The sequence below is a fragment of the Barbus barbus genome (genome assembly GCF_936440315.1).
Source record: "Barbus barbus genome assembly, chromosome: 11".
Lineage (NCBI taxonomy): Eukaryota > Metazoa > Chordata > Actinopteri > Cypriniformes > Cyprinidae > Barbus > Barbus barbus.
Window position 1 is genome coordinate 8,896,977 of NC_136739.1, and position 25,829 is coordinate 8,922,805.

The 25,829-nt window shown below is 37.2% G+C and overlaps 1 protein-coding gene across 2 annotated transcripts; it reads left to right on the plus strand.

Annotated features, from left to right (window-relative positions):
* The first annotated feature begins 929 nt into the window (after positions 1-929).
* LOC306876700 (lysosomal cholesterol signaling protein-like) lies at positions 930-25,287 on the plus strand. Of its 2 annotated transcripts, none has more exons than XM_079428053.1 (16): positions 930-1,198; positions 5,944-6,438; positions 8,081-8,480; positions 9,570-9,738; positions 10,306-10,461; positions 14,817-14,900; positions 15,066-15,186; positions 15,989-16,073; positions 16,615-16,705; positions 17,594-17,783; positions 18,390-18,476; positions 19,530-19,666; positions 20,056-20,151; positions 20,244-20,308; positions 23,791-23,925; positions 24,215-25,287. In XM_079428053.1, the coding sequence occupies exons 2-16, from the start codon at positions 6,012-6,014 to the stop codon at positions 24,219-24,221; spliced, it is 2,250 nt and encodes a 749-aa protein (XP_079284179.1). In that variant the 5' UTR covers positions 930-1,198; positions 5,944-6,011; the 3' UTR covers positions 24,222-25,287. The 2 variants fall into 2 exon arrangements, with proteins under 2 accessions (XP_079284179.1, XP_079284178.1); XM_079428052.1 differs by having other exon boundaries at positions 24,241-25,287.
* Positions 25,288-25,829: the final 542 nt, after the last annotated feature.

Genomic DNA, 25,829 nt, shown 5'->3' on the forward strand with positions numbered 1-25,829 from the left:
AATAAGTTTGTTATTACACTTACTATCAAAGAGATCATCATTACATATTTTTGGATTATTCTTAAAAAACGTGTGTATAGCATTGTATTATTTATCATAGCCTTTAATTGTATTAAACGCCATATTTATTAAAATCATTATGAGAAATACACATTTGCATCTTATAAATCACGTATAAAAGTAACGCCTTTACTACCAATCACTTTTAAACTAAGACGTTTTGTTAATAACTACAGCCCTATTGTTCAAAATCACGAGAAAATTAAGTCGTGATCAGGAGAAAACAAGACAGAAAAATTATAATAATGCATGGCCGCTTAGAACTTCCGTACTCCGTACAAAAGAGTGGAGTTTGGATAAATATAATTTCCCAAAAAAGCAGTACTTGTTTATAAAAAATTCAAAAATAAGGAAATTTAAATTAGATCAAGATTACATCTTAACACAAATTCAAGGCCACCAATGTTTTTGAAAATATGATTAGTAATATAGTACCATATGAGGCTTTGCTAAGCACTCTTTAAGCCATTTTATTCTGAATGTACCAAGAAGAGATTCAGAGTCAGTGCCTTCCAAACAGTTCGACCAATAATCCTAATTTTTTTTTTTTTTTTTTCAAATTAGCAGTACATCGTGAATCCTTCACTTAGAGAAATGCTTCCCTCTATCGGTCATTACGAGAACTTGTCTTTGTCGCATTTTATAAACTGTCAAAAGAGTTAATACGATGGATTGTTCAGTTTTCAGAATGAATACATTTTAATGTTGTAATATTAATATTATTCCCTATATAATAACTTTTTAATAAAAGATCTCTCAAGTCTGTTTTGGGTTTATGCAAAGCACCATGTGAAAGGTCCCTGCGCATGCATGCGCAGTCTGGGCTGCTTTCTATTGGCAAGCTGAAGCTCGTGTGTGATGATTACGTCACTGCAGCGGTGTGTGTGTGTGTGTGTGTGTGTGTGTGTGTATGTGCGCGCGTGTGAGAGAGAGTGAGAGTAGTACTGCGATAACAGACAGACACATGCTTCCTAACCCTAACCCTACACTGAGCGCATAGGCGAGCAGACCCGAGGCGGAAGAGCTGTCATGGAGCTGAGTTTACTGCTCAAAGTCATCTGAATGAGACAGAATGAGTGAAAGTGTGTGTATGTGTTTCTCACACACTAGATCGGATTTACAGGAATCAGCTGACCTGGTGAGTCTGTCAACAACTCTCTACTGTACACTCCTAAAGTAGACTCAGATCATTTGACCATGCGGAATTATAGCTGATTAACTTACAAAGTACCACAAGTGGATATTCATGTAATTCAATGTCATGTAAAACTTTCAATGTCATGTAAAAAAATTATAACCCTAACCTTTATCTCCATACTGAAATCCCAGATGACCAGACAGTGATTCAGCTAAAATATTAGTATCTACGCCACTGTGAGAACGGAGACTGTAGTGTGCACAGCAATATTTTAAATGCTTAGCTTAAATATGTAATATTAATTAAATAGTGCTCATAAATGGCTGTTGAGATAGTATTCTCAAGTGAAATGAGTAGAGACATGGACCCAGAAACTGTACCATTGGTAAAAGTACCACATACTGTATACTGCCATATAGATATTTTAATATCTCAATTTTTTTTGTCCATTGTTTTTTTTAAAGGCAATCATTATTTCAAGCTTTGAGTGGTTTAATCCAAGTCTTCTAAAAAAGACATGTTTGCTTTATATGATGTACAGATTTTCATACAGGCTTTTATTTACATACATATAAACATTGATCAATTACCATTACAAAAATCTCAATCTTAAACATTTGCTCATTCTGTGTATTTGTGTCTTTAAAATAGGGTAACTTTGTTGCAAAAGCTTACTGCACAAGGAAGCATGATTTCAAATTTGATTTAAAACTGAATTGAATTTACAAAAAAAGACAAGTACACAATCAGTAATAAAATTATAAAACAAATTAACTCAATTCATTTGAGGTATTCGAAATATGACAACACTGAATTTGTAAGAGTCATATATGTTGTTATTTAGATAAATGGAACATCAGATGGCTTTGACCTGTAATGTCTGTGCAATGTAGTGATGCAGTTAGACAGACTAGGATATTTATATGTAGAAATCATACAAATATCCCATTCCGAAACATTTATGCATAAACTGACATTGTAAAGAAATTAAAGTTCCATTCCATCTTTGATTCTTGAACGACTTCCTGGTGCATTTCATTTGCAGCCAATACAATTTCCTGTGGCATTTTCATCGGTCAGGCATGGATCTATTCTGAATGGTTGATAACTTTTGACAAAGTTTAATCCAGGAGCAAAGATAAATAATTTCTAGCATGGAGAGATCGCGATTGCACACAGTCTGAGTGCACACAAGCAATATTGGAGTGAAAGGACAGGCAGTTAATTTGTATAAGTTAGGCCTATTTGAGAGCTCGCATCCAGTTTTCTGCGATTACATGACTGTGTTCTCATGTTACAATAAAGCGTTAGCCAAATTTGCGCAGGAATGATTAGAATTATGCAGAATACCTGCAATCCTGCGCGGACATTCAGACTCTGTATGTAATTAACAGGAGGCGGATGCATGCCAAACATGCTGTCGGAGAGGAGAGAGCGAGACGCAGCTTGTATCGGTGTAGGGCAGAATATATACGGTAGATACTGTGGAAAATGAGTAATGGAACCTTGTCAGATATTTCAGTATCGGTATCAAAATATACACTCACCGGCTACTTTATTAGGTACACCTGTTGAACAGGTGCCACTCCCGGGTGCCACTCCTGTCAGCTAAGAACAGGAAACGGAGGCTACAATTCGCACAGGCTCACCAAAATTGGACAATAGAAGATTGGAAAAACATTGCCTGGTCTGACGAGTCTCGATTTCTGCTGCGACATTCAGATGGTAGGGTCAGAATTTGGCGTAAAGAACATGAAAGCATGGATCCATCCTGCCTTGTCTCAACAGTTCAGGTTGGTGGTGGTGGTGTAATGGTGTGGGGGATATTTTCTTGGCACACTTTGGGCCCATTAGTACCAATTGAGCATAGTTTAAACTACCTACCTGAGTATTGTTACTGATCATGTCCATTCCTTTATGACTACAGTGCACCCATCTTCTGATGGCTACTTCCAGCAGGATAATGCACCATGTCACAAAGCTCAAATCATCTCAGACTAGTTTCTTGAACATGACAATGAGTTCACTTTACTCAAATGGCCTCCACAGTCACCAGATCTCAATCCAATAGAGCACCTTTGGGATGTGGTGGAACAGGAGATTTGCATCATGGATGTGCAGACGAAAAATCTGCAGCAACTGCGTGATGCTATCATGTCAATATGGACCAAAATCTCTGAGGAATGTTTCCAACACCTTGTTGAATCTATGCCACGAAGAAATTAAGGCAGTTCTGAAGGCAAAAGGGGGTCCAACCCGGTACCAGCAAGATGTACCTAATAAAGTAGCTAGTAAGTGTAGATATGTATGATTACACTACCATGTAGTTTGTTTCTCCAAACATTGAGTCTATAAATTACGCTGAGCTCCCTCACTGTTTGATCAGCTCGTCAAAACCTGCTGCTACTGCAGCGGCAGCTTTTCCCACAGTTCAGATATCAGGGCTTTCATTGGTACGTTAATTATTGGATATCGTTATTGGCTACTGAAGTTTCGTCAAAGGTTAGAATATCAATTCAAATTGTGGGCGTACTCAGTAACGAGCTATGATTTAAAAGTAACGAAGTAGATAATTTATTTTATTTTGTACTTAAGTACAAGTAAAAGTACAGCTTTAAAAATATACTCAAAAAAGTACCCGAAAAAACTACTTAATTACAGTAACGTGAAGTAATTGTAATTCGTTACCTCCACCACTGGGGTTTTTGGTGTTGGAATTTTGTCCCATTCTTGCCTGATATAGGTTTACAGTTTCTGAAGAGTTTGTGGTCTTCTTTGACGTATTTTCCATTTAATTATGGGCCAAATGTTCTCTATAGGTTTTTGAACTCAACACTGATAACACGCTGGAGTCTCTCTCCTCTTTAACCCGGAGGACATGGCGTCTGTGATTTCCAACAAGATTGTCAAATTTGGACTCGTCTGACCATAGAACACTTTTCCACTTTGAAACAGTCCATTTTAAATGAACCTTGGCCCACAGGACACGACGGCGCTTCTGGACCATGTTCACATATGGCTTCCTTTTTGCATGATAGCGCTTTAGTTGCCATCTGCAGATGGCACGGTGGATTGTGTTTACCGATAGTGGTTTCTGGAAGTATTCCTGGGCCCATTTAGTAATGTCAATGACAGAATCATGCCAATGAGTGATGCAGTGTCATATGAGGGCCCGAAGACCACGGGCATCCAACAAAGGTCTTCGGCCTTGTCCCTTACGCACAGAGATTTCTCCAGTTTCTCTGAAACTTTTGATGATGTTAGGCACTGTAGATGATGAGATTTGCAAAGCCTTTGCCATTTGACATTGAAGAACATTGTTTCAGAATCTTTTTACGCATTCTTTTACAGATTGGAGAGCATCTGCCCATCTTTACTTCTGAGAGACTCTGCCTCTCTAAGACATGTCTTTTATGTTACAGACCTAAAGTCAATTAACTTAATTAGTTGCTAGATGTTCTGCCAGCAGAATCTTTTCAAAATGTCTTGCTTTTTCAGCCCTTCTATAATGAACGCGATATTGCGTTCATTATCGAAGGGCTGAAAAAGCAAGACATTTTGAAAAGATTCAAAATGCTCACAGCACAACCAAATAAAGAATTGTATTTGTAGCGCGTTTCTTTGTTTGGTTGTGTTGTGAGCATTTGCACCACCTGCTGTCAAATTGATGAAGATGTTTTCTTGATTTGCTGGTGCTTTTTCTATTTGCATGTGTTTTCTGAAGTTGCAGTGCGTTGAGCTCTCTCGGCCACCGTACCCAGCCCTAACTTGTAAAAAGCGTTCACGTCCTCGTAGAACTCGTAATTACAACTTGTGAACTGCGAGTTTTCTGAGAGCTATGACTTGTTCCACTTGACCACTGGTCCCACCTGACCACCGCAGGCTCTTTTTAGGCGTTGATAGTGTTGCCATAGAAAAGCATAATTCCAAGTCAGAGGACGTGAACAGCTCCGAGTAGAAGGTCACGTGTTGTCATCTCAAAATTACGGTAATTACAATATGGTGTGAATGCAGCATATATACATCATGATATACCCTTTTAACCATTTAAGTCTGGGATACTGAATGCAACAGTCAGATTATATTTGCTTAGTTTTATGAGAAAAGCTCTGTAGTTTTTATAGTGGGGAGCAAAACATAAAATGCAATGCAATACAATGATGATTAAGAGACAAACAAATAAACGTTTCTCAAAAGCATATTGCTTCAGTCTCAATGTATCGTTATTTTTCTTTCTAAAAAAAAAAGATGTATGGATATGTAACTTAAATTGCTTCAGTCCAGTAAATATTTATTTTGAAATATTAATAATATAAAAATTATTATTATATTTACTTTATTAAATCATTCAGCACATCAACCTGAATGGAGACGTTTTGATAAATATACAAAAAGGCCTTTGGATTTGTAAAAAAGCTATCAATGAGGCAACAGAATATTTTGTACAGCAGGCTATTTAGCCAAATTTTGATCATGATGATAATTTAGAGGCCTTCGATCCTTCACATCAGTCAAATATGATATAGTAGGCTTCATAAGGTTAAAGGTTCGACTAGACAGTGCCATTATACCAGGATTTGACTGTCTACATATATATATAGTCACTGTGCTACAAAATGTTTGGTTAGAAACACATTTACATATTCACTAGATAGGAATGACTGTTATATTTTGTATTCTAATAAAAAGCAACACAAAACTGTAATTTGGATAAACTAATGAAGTTTTTTTTTCTTTGCTTTCAGAGTGTTTTGGTACTTTACAGTTGTTTACCCATCTGCCCGGTTATGACGGGCCTGTAGTCAGCCAGAAGATGAGTGATCTCTCAGTTAATAGCTCCATCTTCAGCAGCAGGGATGGATCTGACCCCCCCTCCGTCCCACCCAGCATGTCAATTGACAAGCTCCTTCCAGCCCTGCTCGAGTGTTTTGGGATTATTCTCTGCGGATACGTCGCAGGCCGTACAAACATCATCCCAGCGACACAAGCTAAAGGACTGGGCAGCTTCGTGTCCAAGTTTGCGCTTCCAGCTCTGCTTTTTAAAAACATGGTGCTACTGGATTTTGGCGATGTAATCTGGCCCTTTTTCTTTAGTATTTTGGTGGCTAAAGTGACTGTGTTCTTCTTTGTGTGTGTCCTCACATTTTTGGTGGCAGACAGAGAGAGCCGTTTCTCCAAAGCTGGCCTCTTCTCCATATTTGCCACACAGAGTAATGACTTTGCTCTAGGGTTCCCTATAGGTGAGTAAAAAAAGGAGAAGCCATAAATAAATAAATAAAAAATACTACAGCATGTATCATAGATCTGTTACCATAAGGAAACTCCATATTACAGGTAACAGAACAAGTCCAAAAATAGAACTAAACCCACAAATCATGAAAAACTTGATTCTGTGATATTTCTGACTGTCTACATGTTCTTTCACTTTCATTTGCCCAAAGTTATCTTCAAGCATTATGAGTTTGAAACACAATCCATATGCTGTACAGCCTGTTAGTTTAGTTTGAGGTTCATTTGTCTTGAATGCACTTCCAGGGCTTGGCACATAGTACTGGTATGATTCACATAAAACCTCACCTCAGTCGGCACTTGCTTCAAAAAAAAAAAAAAAAAAGTCAGTTGTTGTTTCAATATTGAAAAAACATTCAAACAATATTAAGTGCTAAATGGCTGTGAAAAGGTTAACAAAATACTTATAAATCAGTGTTGAAAATTTAAATGTTGAAAAGATCAACAACATTTTGATATCAACATTGATTTGCAAAATTGAAAAAAAAAAAAATCAACAGTGATTCAACCATGAGCCATGATATTGATGCCCCCATGAATGAATGTAGAAATGTTGATATGTTGATATACTGTATTTTTTTCAAGCTATAAATACAGAGAATAAGCCTTAAGGCTGCTTCAGACCAAGAATGATGTCTTTAACAATAACGGCACTGTAAAATATACTGCTGCAACTTAAAATGAAACATTAGAATAACTAATGATGTGTTGTTTCCACTTAAAAGTGTTCGTGCTGCCTTAAATTTTTAAGTTTAATCAACTTTTAAATTTTTTAATTTATCTCAACAAAAAATGCTAAAAAAGTTGTGATAACTAATCGTAACAATGATTTTTACAGGGTATATTAGCATCCACACCAACACACAATAACGGTCTATTTATTAGCACGTGCCGCAGTTCTGTTGTCTGCTGCTTTGCTCAAGCATTTTAAAGTCAAGTGGATTCTGATTGGCTGTCAATGTTTTTAGCATTCATCCACAGGAAAAAAATTCTTATAGTGATTCCAATTATGTTGTTCCTATGTGTCATTATCATCATATCAGTGGTGTCAACTTCACTGTTCTCATAGAATTAGAATTATTAATAAAATTTTATAGATGTAGTTATCATACTTGCTGTGAATGGGCCGTTAAACTTAAGAAAATATAGTATTGGATGATAGTGTAAGCTAAATGGTGTTCCATTAACCTTTAACCAAGAAATTGTGCAAACAAAAGCCAAATGGAACTGAAACATGAATTTACGTGTACATTGCTTCTCGTTTCCACCACATGCTGCTGTTCCGAACACATCTTCTGTCTTCCACACAAGAATCTTCATAGAAGAATGTCCAAGCTGCTCTTTTTGATATAATAAAAGTGGAGCATGTGTGCATATATTCAGCCATGGCTCTTAAAACACAAACCAATGCTGTTTGGTGCTTCCATAAATTTATGGTTTATAAAAAAAGAACACCTTGGACATTGTGCTAAACATCTCCTTTTTTGAAGAAAGAAAATCATAAGGGTTTGGAATCAAATTAGTTTGAGTAAATAATGGCAAAATGTTGAGTTTTGTTTTATCTGATATCAATTGTCTCTTCCTCCTCCACAGTTGAAGCTCTGTACCGCAACACTCATCCTGAGTATCTTCAGTACATCTACCTGGTTGCTCCCGTCTCCCTTATGGTCCTAAACCCGCTAGGCTTTGCGTTCTGTGAGGTGCAGAGGTGGAGGACTGGAGAACCTCACCAGAAGAGTAAGCTGAAAGTGCTGGGTTTGGTGATCCTTCATGTAGTCAAAAACCCCATTGTCTTTATGGTGGTGATCGGGGTCATTTCTCACTTCCTGCTGGGCCAGAAGATCCCGTCTTTCATGGAGGAGTTTGTAGATGGTCTGGCAAACTCATTTGGAGGAGCAGCGCTGTTTTATCTGGGTCTAACCATGGTGGGTCAGCTGAAAAAGCTTACCCGCTCCACTGTGGTAGCACTTATTCTCCTCATCACAGCAAAACTGTAAGTCTACCATGCAAATTGTTAGTAGTAAATGTTGGACTATTCTTTCATCATTTGTCGTTCCAAAATTCATTTTCTTTCATCTGTCGAACACAGAATAAGAAGTTTAGCAAAATGTCCATGCTGCTCTTTTCCATTCAAACTGTTAAAGGGACAGTTCACCCAAAAAATCATTTACTTGCCCTCATATTGCTCTGAACCTGTATGAATTTCTTTCTTCTGTTAAACACAAAAGTAGATATTTCGAAGAATGCTGGTAGCCGTTGACTTCCACAGTATTTTTTCTTAGAAGAAAATTCAAATAAGTTCGGGTAAATGATGTCAAAATGTACATTTTTAGGTGAACTATCCTAAAAATCAACCTAAATGGACCAAAAGAGCACAATAACAATAGTCCATATGGCTTTTATGCAATCTAGGGCTGGTCAATTATGGCAAAAATATATACAGGCATAATAATGTTTTATCTTGACTATTGTATTTTCACAATCGTTGAAGGCCGAAATCAAAATCAAAACTGTATTTTGATGAATTGCACAGCTCTAATTCCAAGTCTTCTGAAATCATACGATAGCTTTGTCTGAGGAATAGATCCAAATTTTGGATGAACTGTACATCAGTAGCGTATCAGAATTACAATGATCTTCACCCATATTATTTGGAGTGATCTTTGCATGTTGTAATAAGGTGAGAAAACTAATTGAATGTTCTTGCCCTCGGGTTGTTTGAATCTGTAAATATGCAGGTAGCAGCTTCCAGTGTAACTTGGCAACAGTACAACACTGTGTTGATCCAATGGGAATGTTTCTCAGAGCGTCAACAGAGTTAATCCATCTGTTTAAACGCACCAGCTTAGTTAGAGGACAGAAACACACTGTCTATGGCAACTGATCTGTTTGACCTGCTCATGTTTGTATATTTAGTCAACTCCCAAACTTTTTCCGTTCTTCTTACTTCTATTGATGAGTAAGATTAAATATAATGTTGTTGACAGTGCTAAAAATGGTTCCTGTAATCGGAAGTTCTTGGTTTTCTTATGGTTTCATTGCATAATGCAAAATTCACTCTGTTCATCTGTGGCCTCTTTAGGCTAGTGATGCCTCTGATCTGTAGGGGGATGGTTGAGGTTTTGGACTGTGGAAGCAGAAGCTCGATGAACCACACCAGTCTGTCAAACTACGCTTTCCTGTATGGAGTCTTTCCCACTGCACCTAGTGTGGCCATATATGCATCACATTACAACATGGAGCTGGAAGTGGTATGTGCATTGTGTAGATGTGTTTTGCACCTTTATTTATTTATAAAAATCAATACATTGATCAAAAGTGACCGTAAAGCAAATTGAGCACTAAATCAGCATATTACAATGATTTGTGAAGGATCATGTGACACTAAAGATGGATGTAATGATGCTGAAAATTCTGCTTTGCATAACAGGAAAAAATTACATTTTAAAATATATTAATATATAAAACAGTTATTTTAAATTGTAATAATTTGTCAAAAATATTGCTGGATTTTTAGTGAACGTAAAAGACTTTCTGAAACATTACATTTTTTTTTATAGACGTCAAACTTTTGATGTCATTCAGTCCTCATCCAGCTGAATTTGAATTTTCCCGGTTAGGTTCGATGTTATTAGGTTCCATCTAATATAGAAATTAGAAATTATATCCTACATTTGCATCATTTTTTACCGGACACCACTCCCATGGCACACTTAATTTAATTTTAACCTTATTTAATTAGTTACATTTAGATTGACTCATGTAGTTTATTAAAGTACCGCCACAGTATTTTTGTGATGAACATTTGTCCCGCTCAGGTGACTTCAGGGATGGTGATCGGCACGTTTCTGTCTGCTCCCATCATGTATGTGTCTGCCTGGCTGTTGACCATTCCCTGGATGGACTCGGATCCACTAGCGTCAGCGCTGCAGCACGTCAGCTTCAACATCAGCATTATCAGCCTCTTTGCATTGGTGAGTGTTGAGGGTTGTTCAGTCTTCCAATTTTGTCTGGTTTTGCTTCCTCTTAAAGACATGAATGGTTACAGTGTGTTGATTTTGCTGTTGTTCCTCATACTGGTGGTGAGAGCACATGTTTGTGTTGCTGCTTCTTTAATGCAGGTGATTATTATGAGATGAAGGTAAATCTGTGTTATTACCAGTATTGCCGGAGATGCCATGGAAACCAGGAATTAAATGGATTTTAATGGACATGTTGTGGGAAATCTGAAATGATGTAAAATAATGTTTTTTTTTTGTTGTGTTTTTTGGATAATTGAGAAAAAGATTTGATGATATGGTGTACGTATTTTTGTCTGTGTCTATATAAATGTATTCAAAATACATTTTAATTTATTAAAACATTAACCCCCGGTTTCACAGACGAGACTTAAACCTAATCCCAGACTAAAATCTAAATCTGAGCTGTTTCAACTGAAAGAAACTTGCTCTGACTGATTTTAAAATATATCAATGCCTTTGTTTTGTCACAAAATGCACACCAGTAATGTTTTTTCTAAGGCACGTTTATAAAAATGACTTGAATGTCCTAATTTAACTATGGCCTAATCCTGGCTTAGTATAAACCCTGTCTGTGAAACCAGGCCTAAATGTATTAAAACTCTAGTAATATATTAGAAAATGTCTGACTTAAAATTAATTAAAAATAGTTGGAGAGTGGTACAGGGTGGTACAACTGTCATGGTATCATAATGAATATCAAAAAGAAATATTCTTAAAAATAAAAGCAAAATAAAAATTCTTAAAAAAAAAATCTTAAAATTTTGTCAATCTTTTTACCGTTTTAAGTTAGTTCAAGCTGGAAAATGTCATTTTCTTTTATACAATTATTTAAAAGCTTTAAAATAGGTAATAAATAACAATAATGAATAAGATGTGTGCACTCATGTGTTGAGGGTAAAAAAAGAAAAACATATAAAATAATAAATAAAGTTTTATTACTTGGTTATACCACACGACAAACATAGTCGTTAAATTTTAACTTTTGTTGAAAAAGGCATAAATGTTTTTCAAAACCATATGACACAAAACTAATACGAAGAGTACATTTTTTTGCATTTTTTAAAAGATTTTTTCTTAAATGCCCTTATTTGTCATTTCAGATAAGATAAATCCATAGGAATATTTAGGGAAAAATCTGATAAATCAAAACTGAAATAGTTCATTCAGCTATACAACAAAACGCTGATAAAATCAGCTCGTTAAAAATCGACAGTGGTCGGCGCCGATAGCCTCGTGCTTAGTGTGCCAACATACAACGCAACTGCGCTCACGGCGGCTTGCGTTCGAAATTGAGTCTCGAGGTCCTTTGCCAATCCCACTCCCCTCTCTTCATCCAACGCTTTCCTGTCAGCTCTCCACTATCCTGTCTCATTAAAGGCATAAAAAGCCCTTAAAATATAACTTAAAAAAAATAGACATTGGATTTTTCTTTGGTTTTGAACAAACATGTGCACAAAACATGCACACATTGAATAAACAAACCAGAATGCCAATAAAAGTGTTTGCATGCAAAGTGAAATTAGGTAAAGGGCAACAATTGGGGGAAATGGGGCAACAAAATGGGGAAGTCGTGGCCTAATGGTTAGAGAGTCGGACTCATAATCCAAAGGTTGCGGGTTCGAGTCATGGGCCGGCAAGGATTGTAGGTGGGGGGAGTGAATGTCATTGTAGGTGGGGGGAGTGAATGTCCAGCGCTCTCTCCATATATCTCTCCAATACCACGACTGAGGTGCCCTTGAGCAAGGCACCGAACCCCCAACTGCTCCCCGGGTGCCGCAGCATAAATGGCTGCCCACTGCTCCGGGTGTATGTTCACGGTGTGTGTGTGTTCACTGCTGTGTGTGTGCACGTTGGATGGGTTAAATGCAGAGCACGAATTCCGAGTATGGGTCACCATACTTGGCAGTATGTCACTTCACTTCACAATTAATGTGCACATATCAGAAAAGAACTGCTGGTGTTTGCATGATCATACTGTACATGTTATCAGGCTATTAATCATTGTAAGATGCATGTAAACACTCATTTCCATCTTACGTTGTTATGATCATGTTACGTGTCTAGTGAAGATGTTGCTTGCAATGTTTCCAATCTCAGAATGTGTCATGCTGTTGTCAGATGCAGTTGTGTTGAGACTTCCTTCCTCTTTGCGTTCAGCTTGAGAGAAAAAGAAAAAAACAAGAAACTGAAGTTTGGTTCAAGCTTATACAATATACAGTGGTGTGAAAAAGTGTTGGCCCCCTTCCTGATTTTAATTTTTTTTGCATGTTTGTCACTTTAATGTTTCAGATCATTAAACAAATTGTAATATTAATCAAAGATAACACAAGTAAATACAACATGCAGTTTTTGAATGAAGTTTTTTTATTATGAAGGGAAAACAAAATCCAAACCCACATGGCCCTGTGTGAAAAAGTGCTTGCCCCCTAAACCTAATAACTGGTTTGGCCACCTTTAGCAGCAACAACTGCAATCAAGCGTTCATGTTCATTTTGCTCAGCAGCGGTTTTCGTCTTGGAACTCTGCCATCTGCATTTTTGCCCAGTCTCTTTCTTATGATGGAGTCATGAACACTGACCTTAACGGGGGTAAGTGAGGCCTGCAGTTCTTTAGATGTTGTTGTGGGGTCTTTTGTGACCTCTTGGATGAGTCGTCGTTAATTTTGGGGTAATTTTGGTCGGCCGGCCACTCCTGGGAAGGTTCACCACTGTTCCATGTTTTCGCCATTTGTGGATCATGGCTCTCACTGTGGTTCGCTGGAGTCCCAAAGCTTTAGAAATGGCTTTATAACCTTTTCCAGACTGATAGATCTCAATTACTTTCTTTCTCATTTGTTCCTGAATTTCTTTGGATCTCAACATGATGTGTAGCTTTTCAGGCAAACACTTTTTCACACCACTGTAGGTCCATATATATTTGGACACAGGCTCAATTTTTTTTTTGTTATTTTAGCTGTTGACAAAAACATGTTCAAATTACATATATATATATATATAATGAATATGGGCTTAAAGTGCACACTCTGAGCTTTAATTTGAGGATATTCTCAAGGGACCATAAGTAATTGGACAGTTGACTCAAAAGCTATTTCATGGACAGATGTGGGTTATTCCTTCGTTATTTCTACATCAATTAAGCAGGTAAAAGGTCTGGAGTTGATTCTAAGTGTGTCATTTACATTTGGAAGCTGTTGCTGTGAACCCACATCATGCGGTCAAATGTGAATCAGACAATTGTTAGGCTTCAAAAACAAAACAAATCTTCTGGAAAAGCATTCTTTTGTTGGCTGAAATTAAGATAAATCTGTACCAGATTGACGGGAAGAAAAAAGAATGGAGAAGGCTTGGAGCAGCTCATGATCCAAAGCATACAACATCATCTGTGAAACATGGTGGAGCAGTGTGATGGAAAGAGCATGCATGGCTTCCAGTGGCATTGGGTTACTGGTGTTTAGTGATGATGTGACAGAGGACAGAAGCAGCCGGATGAATTCTGAAGTGTATAGGGATATACTCTCCAAAATTGTTTGGGCTGAGCTTCATAGAACGCATGGACGATGACCCAAAACATACAGCAAAAGCAACCCAGGAGTTTTTGAAGGTAAAAAAAGTGGAATAATCTGCAGGAGTCAATCTCCTGATCTAAACCTGATTGAGCATGCATTTCACTTGCTGAAGACAAAACTAAAGGCAGAAAGACCCGCAAACAAACAACAACTGAAGTCAGCTGCAGTATTTGGCCTGGCAAAGCATCACAATGGAGGAAACCCAGTCTCTGGTGATGTCCATGAGTTCCAGACTTAAGACAGTCATTGCCTGCAAAGGATTCTCAACAAAATATTAAAAATGAACATTTTATGATTATAATTATTTGTCCAATTACATTTGAGCCCCTGAAAATGGGGGGGGGGGGGGGGGGGGGGGCTGTGTATAAAAATGGTTGCAATTCCTAAGCATTTTATGTTATATTTTTGTTCAACCCCTTGAATTAAAGCTTAAAGACTTCACTTCAGTTTCATCTCGAGTGTTTCATTTTAATTCTATTCTGGTGGCATACAGAGCCAAAATTATGAAAATTGTATCAGTGTCCAAATATATATGGACCTCACTGTACATAACAATATTCAAGCATATACATGCACACACAGACTCTATGAACCAGTTAAACTGGTTTTGAGAGGTTACTGTAGGTTTATGTTCACATTGCACCGGAAGGGATGGAAACATGTTGTACTAAAAGTATGCAAACTTTGGCCTGCATTTCTCTGAAATGCTCTGTTCATGTTTATGTTCTTCCTGTCCCTGTAGGTGTGGAGTATTGCAGTCATGCTACTGAGCAGAAAGTTTCACAGAATTCCTCACATTTTCACCATTAACCTCTTTGTGGCGCAGGTGAGCTTAAAATTAGTAGTTCCTCCTTGGTTTTAGAGACACTGTACTTTTCCATTTATATCACAAACATGTTTCTGAACATTCGAATTAACATTAAAGTGCAGTCAAAATGCAACCTGATGATTTGCACATTCTGTATAAACTAATACTGCTCTGTGTTTGTAGCTATTAGTCTGTGTTGGGATGATAGTGTGGAACTTCATGGCAGAGCAGGATAACTTCCTGGGTCAGGTGTTGACCTTTACTCTACTGTACGGCTCTCTCTACAGCACCTATATTTGGCCTGGTGAGTCATTCAAGTTTGTCTTTGAAAAATCACTGAACATCACCTCTTCCAAAACATCTGGTTCAAGAACAGTAAACACTACCTGGTCCACACAACTGCATTAAAAACTGTAAAAAACAAAAACAAAAAACAAACTTGGGACACGTTTTACAAAACGATTATCTATCAACCCCCCCAAAAAAACTAAAAAACAAACAAACATTAAACAATTGTGGATATGAAAAATGGAAAGTGGGCTTGTTTACAGTAGTTTAATCAGGTGTGGGTTTGCGATGCAACTATTGTAGATCTGCTGACAATAAAATAAACTGTAATTAAAGCAACTAAACATTTCTTATGTTAGTACGTGGATTAATCCATAGTTCTGTCATGAAACTCTAGTTGCCGCAGGCCGATTCTAACTCGATCAGATTTAATTACCTCATTATTCACATGGCGCAGCGGACTTGCGGTGCGCTTCAGAAACCCTCCACCTTCCCCAGCTCCACCTGTATCGATCATGGGGTAATGTCATACATGTTACATATGGGGGTTATTTCATATATGTTGTATGTGCAGCAGCAGTGTTTCGTACATGCTCACAGCAGCATGTCTGTGGATGTGTTGGCAGTAGCAAGACTCGGTACTTTCTCTGCGTAGCAGATCTATTCCACCAAGACCAAACACATTAACATTGCCTTGTTTATTACTGTGCTAAACTCTCCAAGAGTTGTCATGGCAGAACTATGATAAAAATAGACTCTCATTCGATTTTCCTCCAAAGTGCTTGTGTTTGAATAATGTTATTTATTGTGTTGTGAAGGTCTGATTGCTCTGTCTCTGCTCCTCATGAGGAGATATGAGGAGGTGAACTTCAGGCCATGGCTCACTGTGATCACTGGCTGGGGGTGAGTGGCACATTCAACACAGTTACATAATGACCAACTGCGTTACTGTATATGATGAACGTGGCAGAATCAATTGGTGCTCAATAATACATTGCATACATACTGCAGTATAAACTGACTATGAGGTCTGAGAGTGTTTGTCAGTATATTGGTTAGAGTTATTAAAAAAAAAATAGTTTTACCATAATGTCAAACGACATTACCCATAATCTATTCAGAGTTGTTGTTGTTGTGTTGTAATTGAAAACAGCCCCATAAAATAAATATACATATTTTCTAATCAATGTTTTAATTACACAGGCTTTTACCATTGTCCCTCTGATTTTATTTCACAGTATCTTTGTAATATTGTGATTTCACCTGGGATCTAAATGATTTGGTTCTTATAACCATTAATTTAAGAAATTATGAAGATACGTCTGGAACCAAGGCTGCTAAAAATAAGCAGGCAGTCACTGTTGTGGTCTATTAGACAACTGAAATGAGTCTTTCTAAGCCAAAAACACTGAAGTCTGATGTTGTTTCTCTCTGTCTCTTGCAGTGTCCCTGCTCTGGCGGTCAGTGTCCTCCTCCTGACAGGGGAAAGATTGCCGAACACTATTGACTCTGCGTTCTTTTATGGAAAGACACAGGTACAAAACTGATGAAAGAAAGCCTTTCACACTTTGCACAATTACACATGCCCTGTGAACTCTTATTTTGCAAGTCTGATCTGTCTGTTCAGATAATACAGTCAGAGTTGGTTGATTAGTAATGGTGTAAAGGTAGCATGATAACAGGATACTTTCTTCTTGAGTTCAAATGTGCAGAATGGAAAAAAGTTTTGCCTCTGATCATGAAGTCACAAAATCACATAAATATTGCATAAGATACTACTGTCCATGACTCTGAATACACAATCTGTCCTCATGAACAAAAGAAAGTCCATTTCACCTTTATAGTCAGACTAGCACACAGTCTAATGTTTATTAGATTTCAAACCACATATGAATATGACTTGAACTGGTTGCAAAAATGCAAAAAAAAAAAAAAAAAAGGATTTCATTATATTTTGTAGGCGTTCAGGTGACAAAAACTGGGCTATCAGTGTGAACCAGGCCCAAATATGACAACAACACTAGAACTATGTGTGGTTTTATCTAATTCAGCCTATCATATTTCATAATTATTAACTGTAAGATTTTTTTTTTTACTTGTTTTAATCTAGTGTTCCCCCTGATGTTGTGTAGTCATGCCTCCAACTGGCAGCAGGAAGTGTTACTTACAACAGACTTTGAAATAGGCCTCTTATATAACATGCATTTGCATGTTTGAGAGCAAAATGGTTTTGTGATGTTTAGTATTTCAGTTTTAAGGTCATCTAGTGTTGAAAGCCTCCTAAAAGATGAAACAATTATAGGAAAATGGACCTGTATTCATCCTGAATGGATAAACTATGTGTTTACTGTCAGTAATCATATAATGAGTGTATTTGTTCTGAAATATTTTTGTAAAGTTTTGGTGGTTTTTGTGTGTTGTAGGTGACGTGCACATCTGTGGTGTTATGTGTGAGTATTGTGCTGTGTGGCGTCTCGCTCACACTTCTCAGCAGACTAACTCGAGACTATCACAGCCTTGAACGTGGATCACTGCCTGACAGCGAGGAGGACGTGAACCTTCCCTACGACACACACACAGAGCAACCCAGTGCTGTCGGCAGCATCAACACAGGTGTGACACTCACTACTCCTCCTTTGTAAAACTATGGGTTCAGAGAATCATGGAAATCTTAAGAAAGAAGTGAAGAAATTTGCAAAGATAGATCCCACATGAAAAAAATACTATAGTGTATTATACTGTAAATATCATAGTATTTCACAGGGAAGTCGTGGCCTAATGGTTAGAGAGTCGGACTTGTAATCCGAAGGTTGCGGGTTCGATTCTCCGGCCGGCAGGAATTGTAGGTGGGGGGAGTGAATGTCCAGCGCTCTCTCCACCCTCAATACCACGACTGAGGTGCCCTCGAGCAAGGCACCGAACCCCCAACTGCTCCCTGGGCGCTGCAGCATAAAATGGCTGCCCACTGCTCCGGGTGTGTGTTCACGGTGTGTGTGTGTTCACTGCTGTGTGTGTGCACGTTGGATGGGTTAAATGCAGAGCACGAATTCCGAGTATGGGTCACCATACTTGGCTGAATGTCACTTCACTTCACATAGTATTTACAACACTGTGTTAATGAATGCTACAGCATACTGTAGAAGGTAGTATATGCCATTCAGAGCCTGCAAAAAAAAAGTCTGTGAGAGAATTTGACTGATGTTTGTGTATGTTTGTCAGACTGTCAGATGTGCGAGTGTGAGTGTGGCCGTCTGCAGTCCGTGCCTGACATGACAAGCACCAAAGAGGAAGCATCCATCCAAACAGGTTCTCTCTTTCTTTCAGTTCCTGTTCACTCACTCTAGATCAGGGCTGTCCAAACTCGCTCCTGGAGGGCCGGTGTCCTGCAGAGTTTAGCTCCAACTTGCCTCAACACACCTGCCTGCAAGTTTCAAGTATACCTAGTAAGACCTTTATTAGCTGGTCCAGGTGTGTTTAATTAGGGTTGGAGCTAAACTCTGCAGGAGACCGGCCCTCCAGGACCGAGTTTCAACACCCCTACTCTAGATAGATGAGAGATGGCTTCATTGTCCTCCTTAGAGGCATTACTGTATCTAGAGCGCAACAGAACATACAGCAGATGTATGGATAAGTAAGTTGGACCTAATGGACCGGCAATGAAAAAGAAATTGAAACGGGCCAATCCAGTGAATAGTTCTTCCTCGTAATTGCTCATATGAACATTTTAAACATCTGGTAAGCTGATTTTAAAGATTACTTTCAAAGAATCTAGGTAAATCTAGAAGATTGATCCAGCCCACTTTATGAAATTAATGTTTAGTTCACATGCTCACTACATCTGAAAACAGGTCTCACAGTATTCAGTTTGTCTAATCATGTTCTCAATCATTGGCTCATCTTTATACACAGAAATTTAACAGTGTGGTTACAGCATCTTTCTGGTCTTTGTGCATGTTCAGATGTCAGGTTTGAACAGATCCGTTTTAGTCTTGAACATCAGCATGTCTGAAATATCATCTGCAACGCACAGCATCAGTTTGAAGAACGAAAAGCATTTTTTATATTATTGATATCTGTTCTTCATATGTGGGCCACTTTTTTTTGATACTTTTAAGACCTTTTGAGCATGGCAGACAAGTTCAGCTGTACTTTATAATATGAATGATATTATATGTATGGAAAAGTTGCTTGAACATTTGTGTAAACTTTGAGTTTTAAATGAAATTGGGTGCCATTATGACATGAACACGTTCTTTAATGACTTCTGCTTCAATAAAACATCAATGAAAATCAATGGAATACATTTTGAAAGGAACAAATGTACATTAAAATATGCATAATATTGAATGCTGTTTTTAGGTCAGTGTAGCCAGTGTACGTCCACAAGCTGTCTGCTGGTCGAAGAGGAACAGAAAGTGGCAGATAGACAGAACACAGATATACAGTCGACGAGACATGTGCTTGTGTGTCTGTTACTGGCCGTCAGTCTGCTCGCTGTGAGTACAGTCATTTAGCATGCACATGTAATTTAGACTTTGACATTATACCTGTTACAAAAAGTACCATGAAAAATGTATGAAGGTCAATATTGTGATGAATCTTTGTTTTTGTCCAGATCTATTCATTTAATCAAATATGAATTAAAATTACAGTACATAGACAATGATTTGAATACATACCTCTTTTATGATGAACATGATAATTTTGTGCCACATAAAAAGTGATAAAAGTGTGACCAATAAAGGTTTTTGTTTGCTTTGTATATGAGACCACATTAGCTAATTTCAATATGCATGCCACTCTTATCTATGGGTGGGGTTTCACTGTTATTCAGAGTCTAGTCATTCTTCTGTGAATTAATTGTGTGTGTGTGTGTGTTTTGTAGAATCTCTTCAGCTGTCTGTGGTGGCTCTTTAATAAAGATCCAGGGCAGCTGTATCTGGAGCTGCAGTTCTTCTGTGTTGTGGCCAACTTTGGGCAGGTAAATCTGTGTGTCTGTCACATGTGTTGTGCTGAAGTCTAACTATAACTTTTACTGAAACACATGTCTCTTATTGTCTTTTTCAACTGCAGGGTTTCATTTCATTTGCCTTTTTTGGCCTTGACAAGCATTTGATTATTTCTCCGTTCAAAAAGAGGTAACTAAACAAAACTCTTTAAGCTTTATCAAAAGGATCATATGATGATGAATCAATACATTTTTTCTGTAATATTTTGAGAAATTATGAAAGCATACTTTTATTTTCTGAAATTACAACTTCCTCTCCAGTCCAAGAAGAGCATTGATTGAGATTAAGCTAAAAAATGGCTTGTGTCATACTTCTTCCACAACTTAGAGCAAATTAATTCATGTGAATGTATTATCAACACGTGACAATCCATGTTTACACATTAATGATGAAAAATACATGCAATTCTTCTCCTAACTTGCTTTGATACCAAAAAATGTTTTTGGTTCAGTGGATATTCCACGATTAGTTTATGGGTCAAAATGTATACCTCTAATATTTGAAATTCTTGCACTGATCTGCTGCACTCCATTATGCAGCACTCTGTTGTTAGGATGACAAAAAGTTACTTTTTTTTTTAGGCTGTTTTGTCTCACGGGTCCAACAGTGCTCGTCAAAATTATGGGGATGGCCAAGTGATGCCAAGTCACAGTTAGATAATACAGGACAAGCTGTATATAGAATACAGCGGATAAAATAAGTATTGAACACACCACTATTTTTCTCAGTAAATATATTTCTAAAGGTGCTGTTGACTTGAAATTTTCTTAATTAGATGTCGGAGACAACCCAAGTAATCCATGCATACAAAGAAAACAAACCAAATAAATTCTGAAATTAAGTTATGTATAATAAAATGGAATGACACAGGGTAAAAGAATTGAACTACTGAAATGTATTTAATACTTTGTACAGAAGCCTTTGTTGGTAATGACAGCTTCAAGACACCTCCTGCATGGAGAAACTAGTCGTGTGATTTTGGCCCATTCTTCCACACAGTCTTCAAATCTTGAAGGTTCTGTGGGCCTCTTCTATGAACTCTGATCTTTAGTTCTTATTTTCTATTGGATTCAAGTCAGGTGATTGGCTGGGCCTTTCTAGCAGCTTTAATTTATTTTTCTGAAATTAATCAAGCGTTTCCTTGGTTGTGGTTGGGATCATTGTCTTGCTGAAATGTCCACCCTTGTTTTATCTTCATCATCTTGGTACTGTAGGTGTTGGGACTGAACCAGCTAATATTCATTTCTACTGACAAGTGGCAGGATTGCTTTCTAATTAATGATAGATTTCAGCTGGTGTTTTGGCTTTCCATGCCTTTTTGCACCTCCCTTTCTTCATGTGTTCAATACTTTTTCCCTGTGTCATTCCATTTTATTACACATAACTTAATTTCTGAACTTATTTGTTTTGTTTTCTTTGTATGGATAGATTACTTGGGTTGTTACCGACATCTGGTGAAAATCAACAGCATCTTTAGAAATATATTTACTGAGAAAAATGGTGACATGTTCAATATTTATTTTACCCGCTGTATATTCTTAAATGGCAGAGAAGAACTAATGATAATAGTAAAATGCGTGTTGTTTCTGGCTGTGTGTAGCACCTGCTGCTCTGCAGACAGTTCCCAACATTACAGTGGCTGGAGCAAAGAACAAGATCCCCTAACCTCTTAATAGTTTGAGTGGCACATTTCAGTTAGGATTGCTTTGTGATCCTGTTACAGTGTAATGCAGCTTTGCAAAAAAGGCTGTTGTTGAAGGATGGAGCATTTCATAACAACTTTAAAGCTGACATTCCCCTTTTCCACCAAGGCAGTTCCAGTACTGGTTCAGAAAACCCACAGCTTTTACAGTGCAGAGAAATGCTGTCTCTGATTGTACATGCAAAAATGGCATTTTCATGAGTCTTAACGGCACAGCTGCCTGTTTAATTTTAAGGGTCAGAAGGGTAGAAAATTGGAATAAAAAACTTTATTGACATTTATAAGTGGTGGGGAAAATTAATAAATAATTTAATGTCCATAATCCACATTTTTGTAGCACGTGTTGTCAAATTACTGGTTTAATGTCATTGTAATGTTAAAGTTTCTTCCAAAAACTGTTTAGAATTTTTTTTTTTCAAATGTTTTTGTGGCTCTTCATCAATTAATGGACCGGATAGAGGAAGGAGCTTTTTTTTTTGTTATGAAGTACCTAACTACATAATACTATTATTGTTAGAAATTGCAACAATATAAAATAGAAATATAATACATTAAAATTTTTAATTAAAACAATAAGTAAACAATAAATAAACAATAATCTCCTGGCCAGAGGAGAACTGGCCCCCCAACTGAGCCTGGTTTCTCCCAAGGTTTTGTTTCTCCATTCTGTCACAGAGGGAGTTTTTGTTCCTTGCCGCTGTCGCCTCTAGCTTGCTCAGTTGGGGACACTTCATTTCTAGTGATTTATCGTCAATTTGATTTCGCAGATACTATTTAAACTAAACTGAGCTAGACAATGACATCTCTGAATTCAATAATGAAATGCTTTAACTGAAAACTGAGTGTTTAATCTTATTTTTATACATTACTGACACGCTATTCATCCAATTTGATACTGTTAAGTGCTTTGACACAATCTGTATTGTTAAAAGCGCTATATAAATCAAGGTGACTTGACTTGACTTAAAGAGGTAGAAAAAAATATTTGAAATAGTTTTTAATAGTTCACCAAAAAATGAAAATTGCTGAAAATGTGCTCACCCTCAGGCCATCCAAGATGTAGATCAGTTTGTTTCTTCATCAGATGTGTAGAAATATAGTATTACATCACTTGCTCAGCAATGGATGCTCTGCAGTGAATGGGTGCCGTCAGAATGAGAGTCCAAACAGCTGATAAAAACATCACAATAATCCACAAGTAATCCACACCACTCCAGTACGTGAATTAATATCTTCTGAAGTGAAAAGCTGTGTTTGTAAAAAAACAAATCCATCATTAAGACGTTTTTAACTTCAAGCCATTGCTTCTGGCTAAATATAGAAAACTTCTATACATAATATTGCTTTCTCCAGTCAAAATGTTGTCTCGTCTGAATCAGGAGAGAAATATGCACAGATCAAACACTGTTTATGAGCAAAAATACAGTTCTAAACGAATATGTGGGTAAATTTTGATGTGAGGGAAAACAGGGGATGGACTTTTTCCACTGGAAGAAGCGGTATGGATTATAGACTGGTATTTTGGCCAGAAGCAGCAGTTTAAAGTTAAAAAAACTTTGATGAATTTATCACAAACACACAGCTTTTCACTGCACAAGATGTTAAGTGATGGACTGGAGCGGTGTGGATTATTGTGATGTTTTTATCAGCTGTTTGGACTCATTCTGACGGCACCCAATCACTGCAGAAGATCCATTGCTGAGCAAGGGATGTAATGCTATATTTCTCCAAATCTGATCAGATGAAGAAACAAACTCATCTATATCTTGGATGGCCTGAGGGTGAGCATGTTTTCATTTTCAGGGGAACTATTCCTTTAATGTGAATTTTTAAAAGTATAACACATGCAGTATACAGTACCTAATAATAAACATAAACTGATTAGGTGTTCTTCTGTATGTTGGTAAAGGTTAGCGAGCCTGTGGCAGGGTTGGGGTCAGGAGGTCACAGGCTCTGCAGTGTCTGAGGAGATCAGACTGACCTGTACTCAGTTCCTCACATATCATAAGGAGCAGTGTGTCAGAGACATTGTTCACAAGAAAAGGTGAGAGAACCTCCACTGCTCTCCCAGTTTTTTTTGTTAGTTTTTTTGCACTGAATTAACCATTCATTTACATGCATTTTTTTAAATGAAACTAATTTTGCATGTTGCATCATGTTTGCATGTTCATTAAAACACATTTGTATGAATCTTATGTTTTTTTTGTTTTTTGAAAAATGACATTTGGATTTATTTTTTCAAACCTCTTCCTTTGCTTTCTAATCATTTCCTGTCTATCTGCAACTTGCTACCCTTGCCTGCCTGTCTGTCTCTCTGTCTGGTTTGGGTGTAGTCGGTGACACATGCTCTGCTGTGCAGGTGTGGACAGAGAAGCACCACAGAGACGTTTCTAGGCAGTGATATGGTGCACTGGCTGCAGAGCGTGGGATTGGCCAGTGACCCGGGGGAGGCTCTGGCATACGGCTCGCGTCTGCTGGAGGGAGGAGTCATTCAACACATCACTCTTGAGCATGGCTTCCAGGATGAAGCTCTGCACTACCGCTTCGCATAGAGGAACCAATCTCTTCTAAGGCTGGCAGTCGCACATTTTAGCCAATGACACAGCGCACATTTCAGTGAATTATTTATTCTACCCATACTAATAGCAATAACCAGATGTGAAAGTAGTTGGTTATAATGAGGTCTTGAACACTTTAGCTACCTCCCACATACAGGATGGCAAAGGGGTGACTGGAAATCCTGCTCATCTGCTTTTATTTCTCTTGGTGTTTTTTTGTTTATTTTAATTATTGAACTGCCTGACATCCGTGACACAATTTTATTTATCCATAACAGATAGAATTGACTTGAATGTAAAGTCTAAGGTTTACAGCTGTTTCTGCACCACACAGGCTGTTGTTGCAGTTTTGTAAGGAGATTATTTTTATTTTTTATGTTATTATTATTTTGTGGACAGTTAGTGAGCTATTTTTATGTTTAAGTCCCGCCAACTTAGTTTCCACAATAAAACATTTCTCCAGATGAATGCTTCATCTGGACTTTACAAAGCACTTCAATGAAAGTGTTTGTTGACAGCATGGGATATCTGTGCTTCACAGAAACAATATATATCGTTTTTTTTTTTTAGATACAATTTTATAAAAATACATTTGTATAATTCAGAGCTGAATATTGTTTACCCAGGCCAAAAAATATTAAACATTTGAGCTTATCCTTTACATGAATGTACTATATCTAATTTCAATAATGGTATCCCTCGATTTTACAGTCCTGTTCTGTATGTACATATTGTAGTAGTACATCATAGTGTAATAACTGGGAGAATAAAGAGTTACTAACCCTCAACTTATGGTTGCCACCTTCAGTAAGGCAAAATAAGGGACACCAATTAACGACACCCCACCCAAAAAAACAAAAATAAACATGCTCAAGTATGTAAACTTCCAACAGAACATATTAATATTGTTATTTTAAATTTGATTATTTATAATTATTAATTATTGTTAGTCTTTTTTTTACAGTTCTGCAGCTAGTTAGGACGGATTTTTATTATTAATTTGCTTAAATTAGGGCTACATTTATTTGTCCCATTTTTATCTAAATTATTTAATTTTTTTTACTTTTTAAAATGACATTTTTGACATTTTGACAATGATATATGACATTTTTTATTATTTACCATGTATACATTTATGATTAATATAAATGATAAATTAATAAGGGTCTAACATTAATCATAATATATTAATTCATCTGTCTAATAATGTCTAGAAATATATTAATTATGTCTACCAAGCTCTGATAATGTATTTTAACAGACTACCCACATTTTAATAAAACAATAGGCCTATACCTTGAAGCACAGATGTGTCTGTCGCTTTAAAAATATGAAAATTCTGTCATAATTTACCCAGGTTTTTCTAAACCTGCATAAAGTTCTTTTTTTC

Excerpts from the sequence above, each read along its gene's own strand:
- LOC306876700 (XM_079428052.1), top strand. The coding sequence starts at position 6,012 with ATGAGTGATCTCTCAGTTAATAGCTCCATCTTCAGCAGCAGGGATGGA. Across the intron at positions 16,074-16,614 it reads ACTGTGATCACTGGCTGGGG|TGTCCCTGCTCTGGCGGTCA; the intron begins GTGAGTGGCACA and ends TGTCTCTTGCAG. Across the intron at positions 23,926-24,240 it reads GACATTGTTCACAAGAAAAG|GTGTGGACAGAGAAGCACCA; the intron begins GTGAGAGAACCT and ends TCTGCTGTGCAG.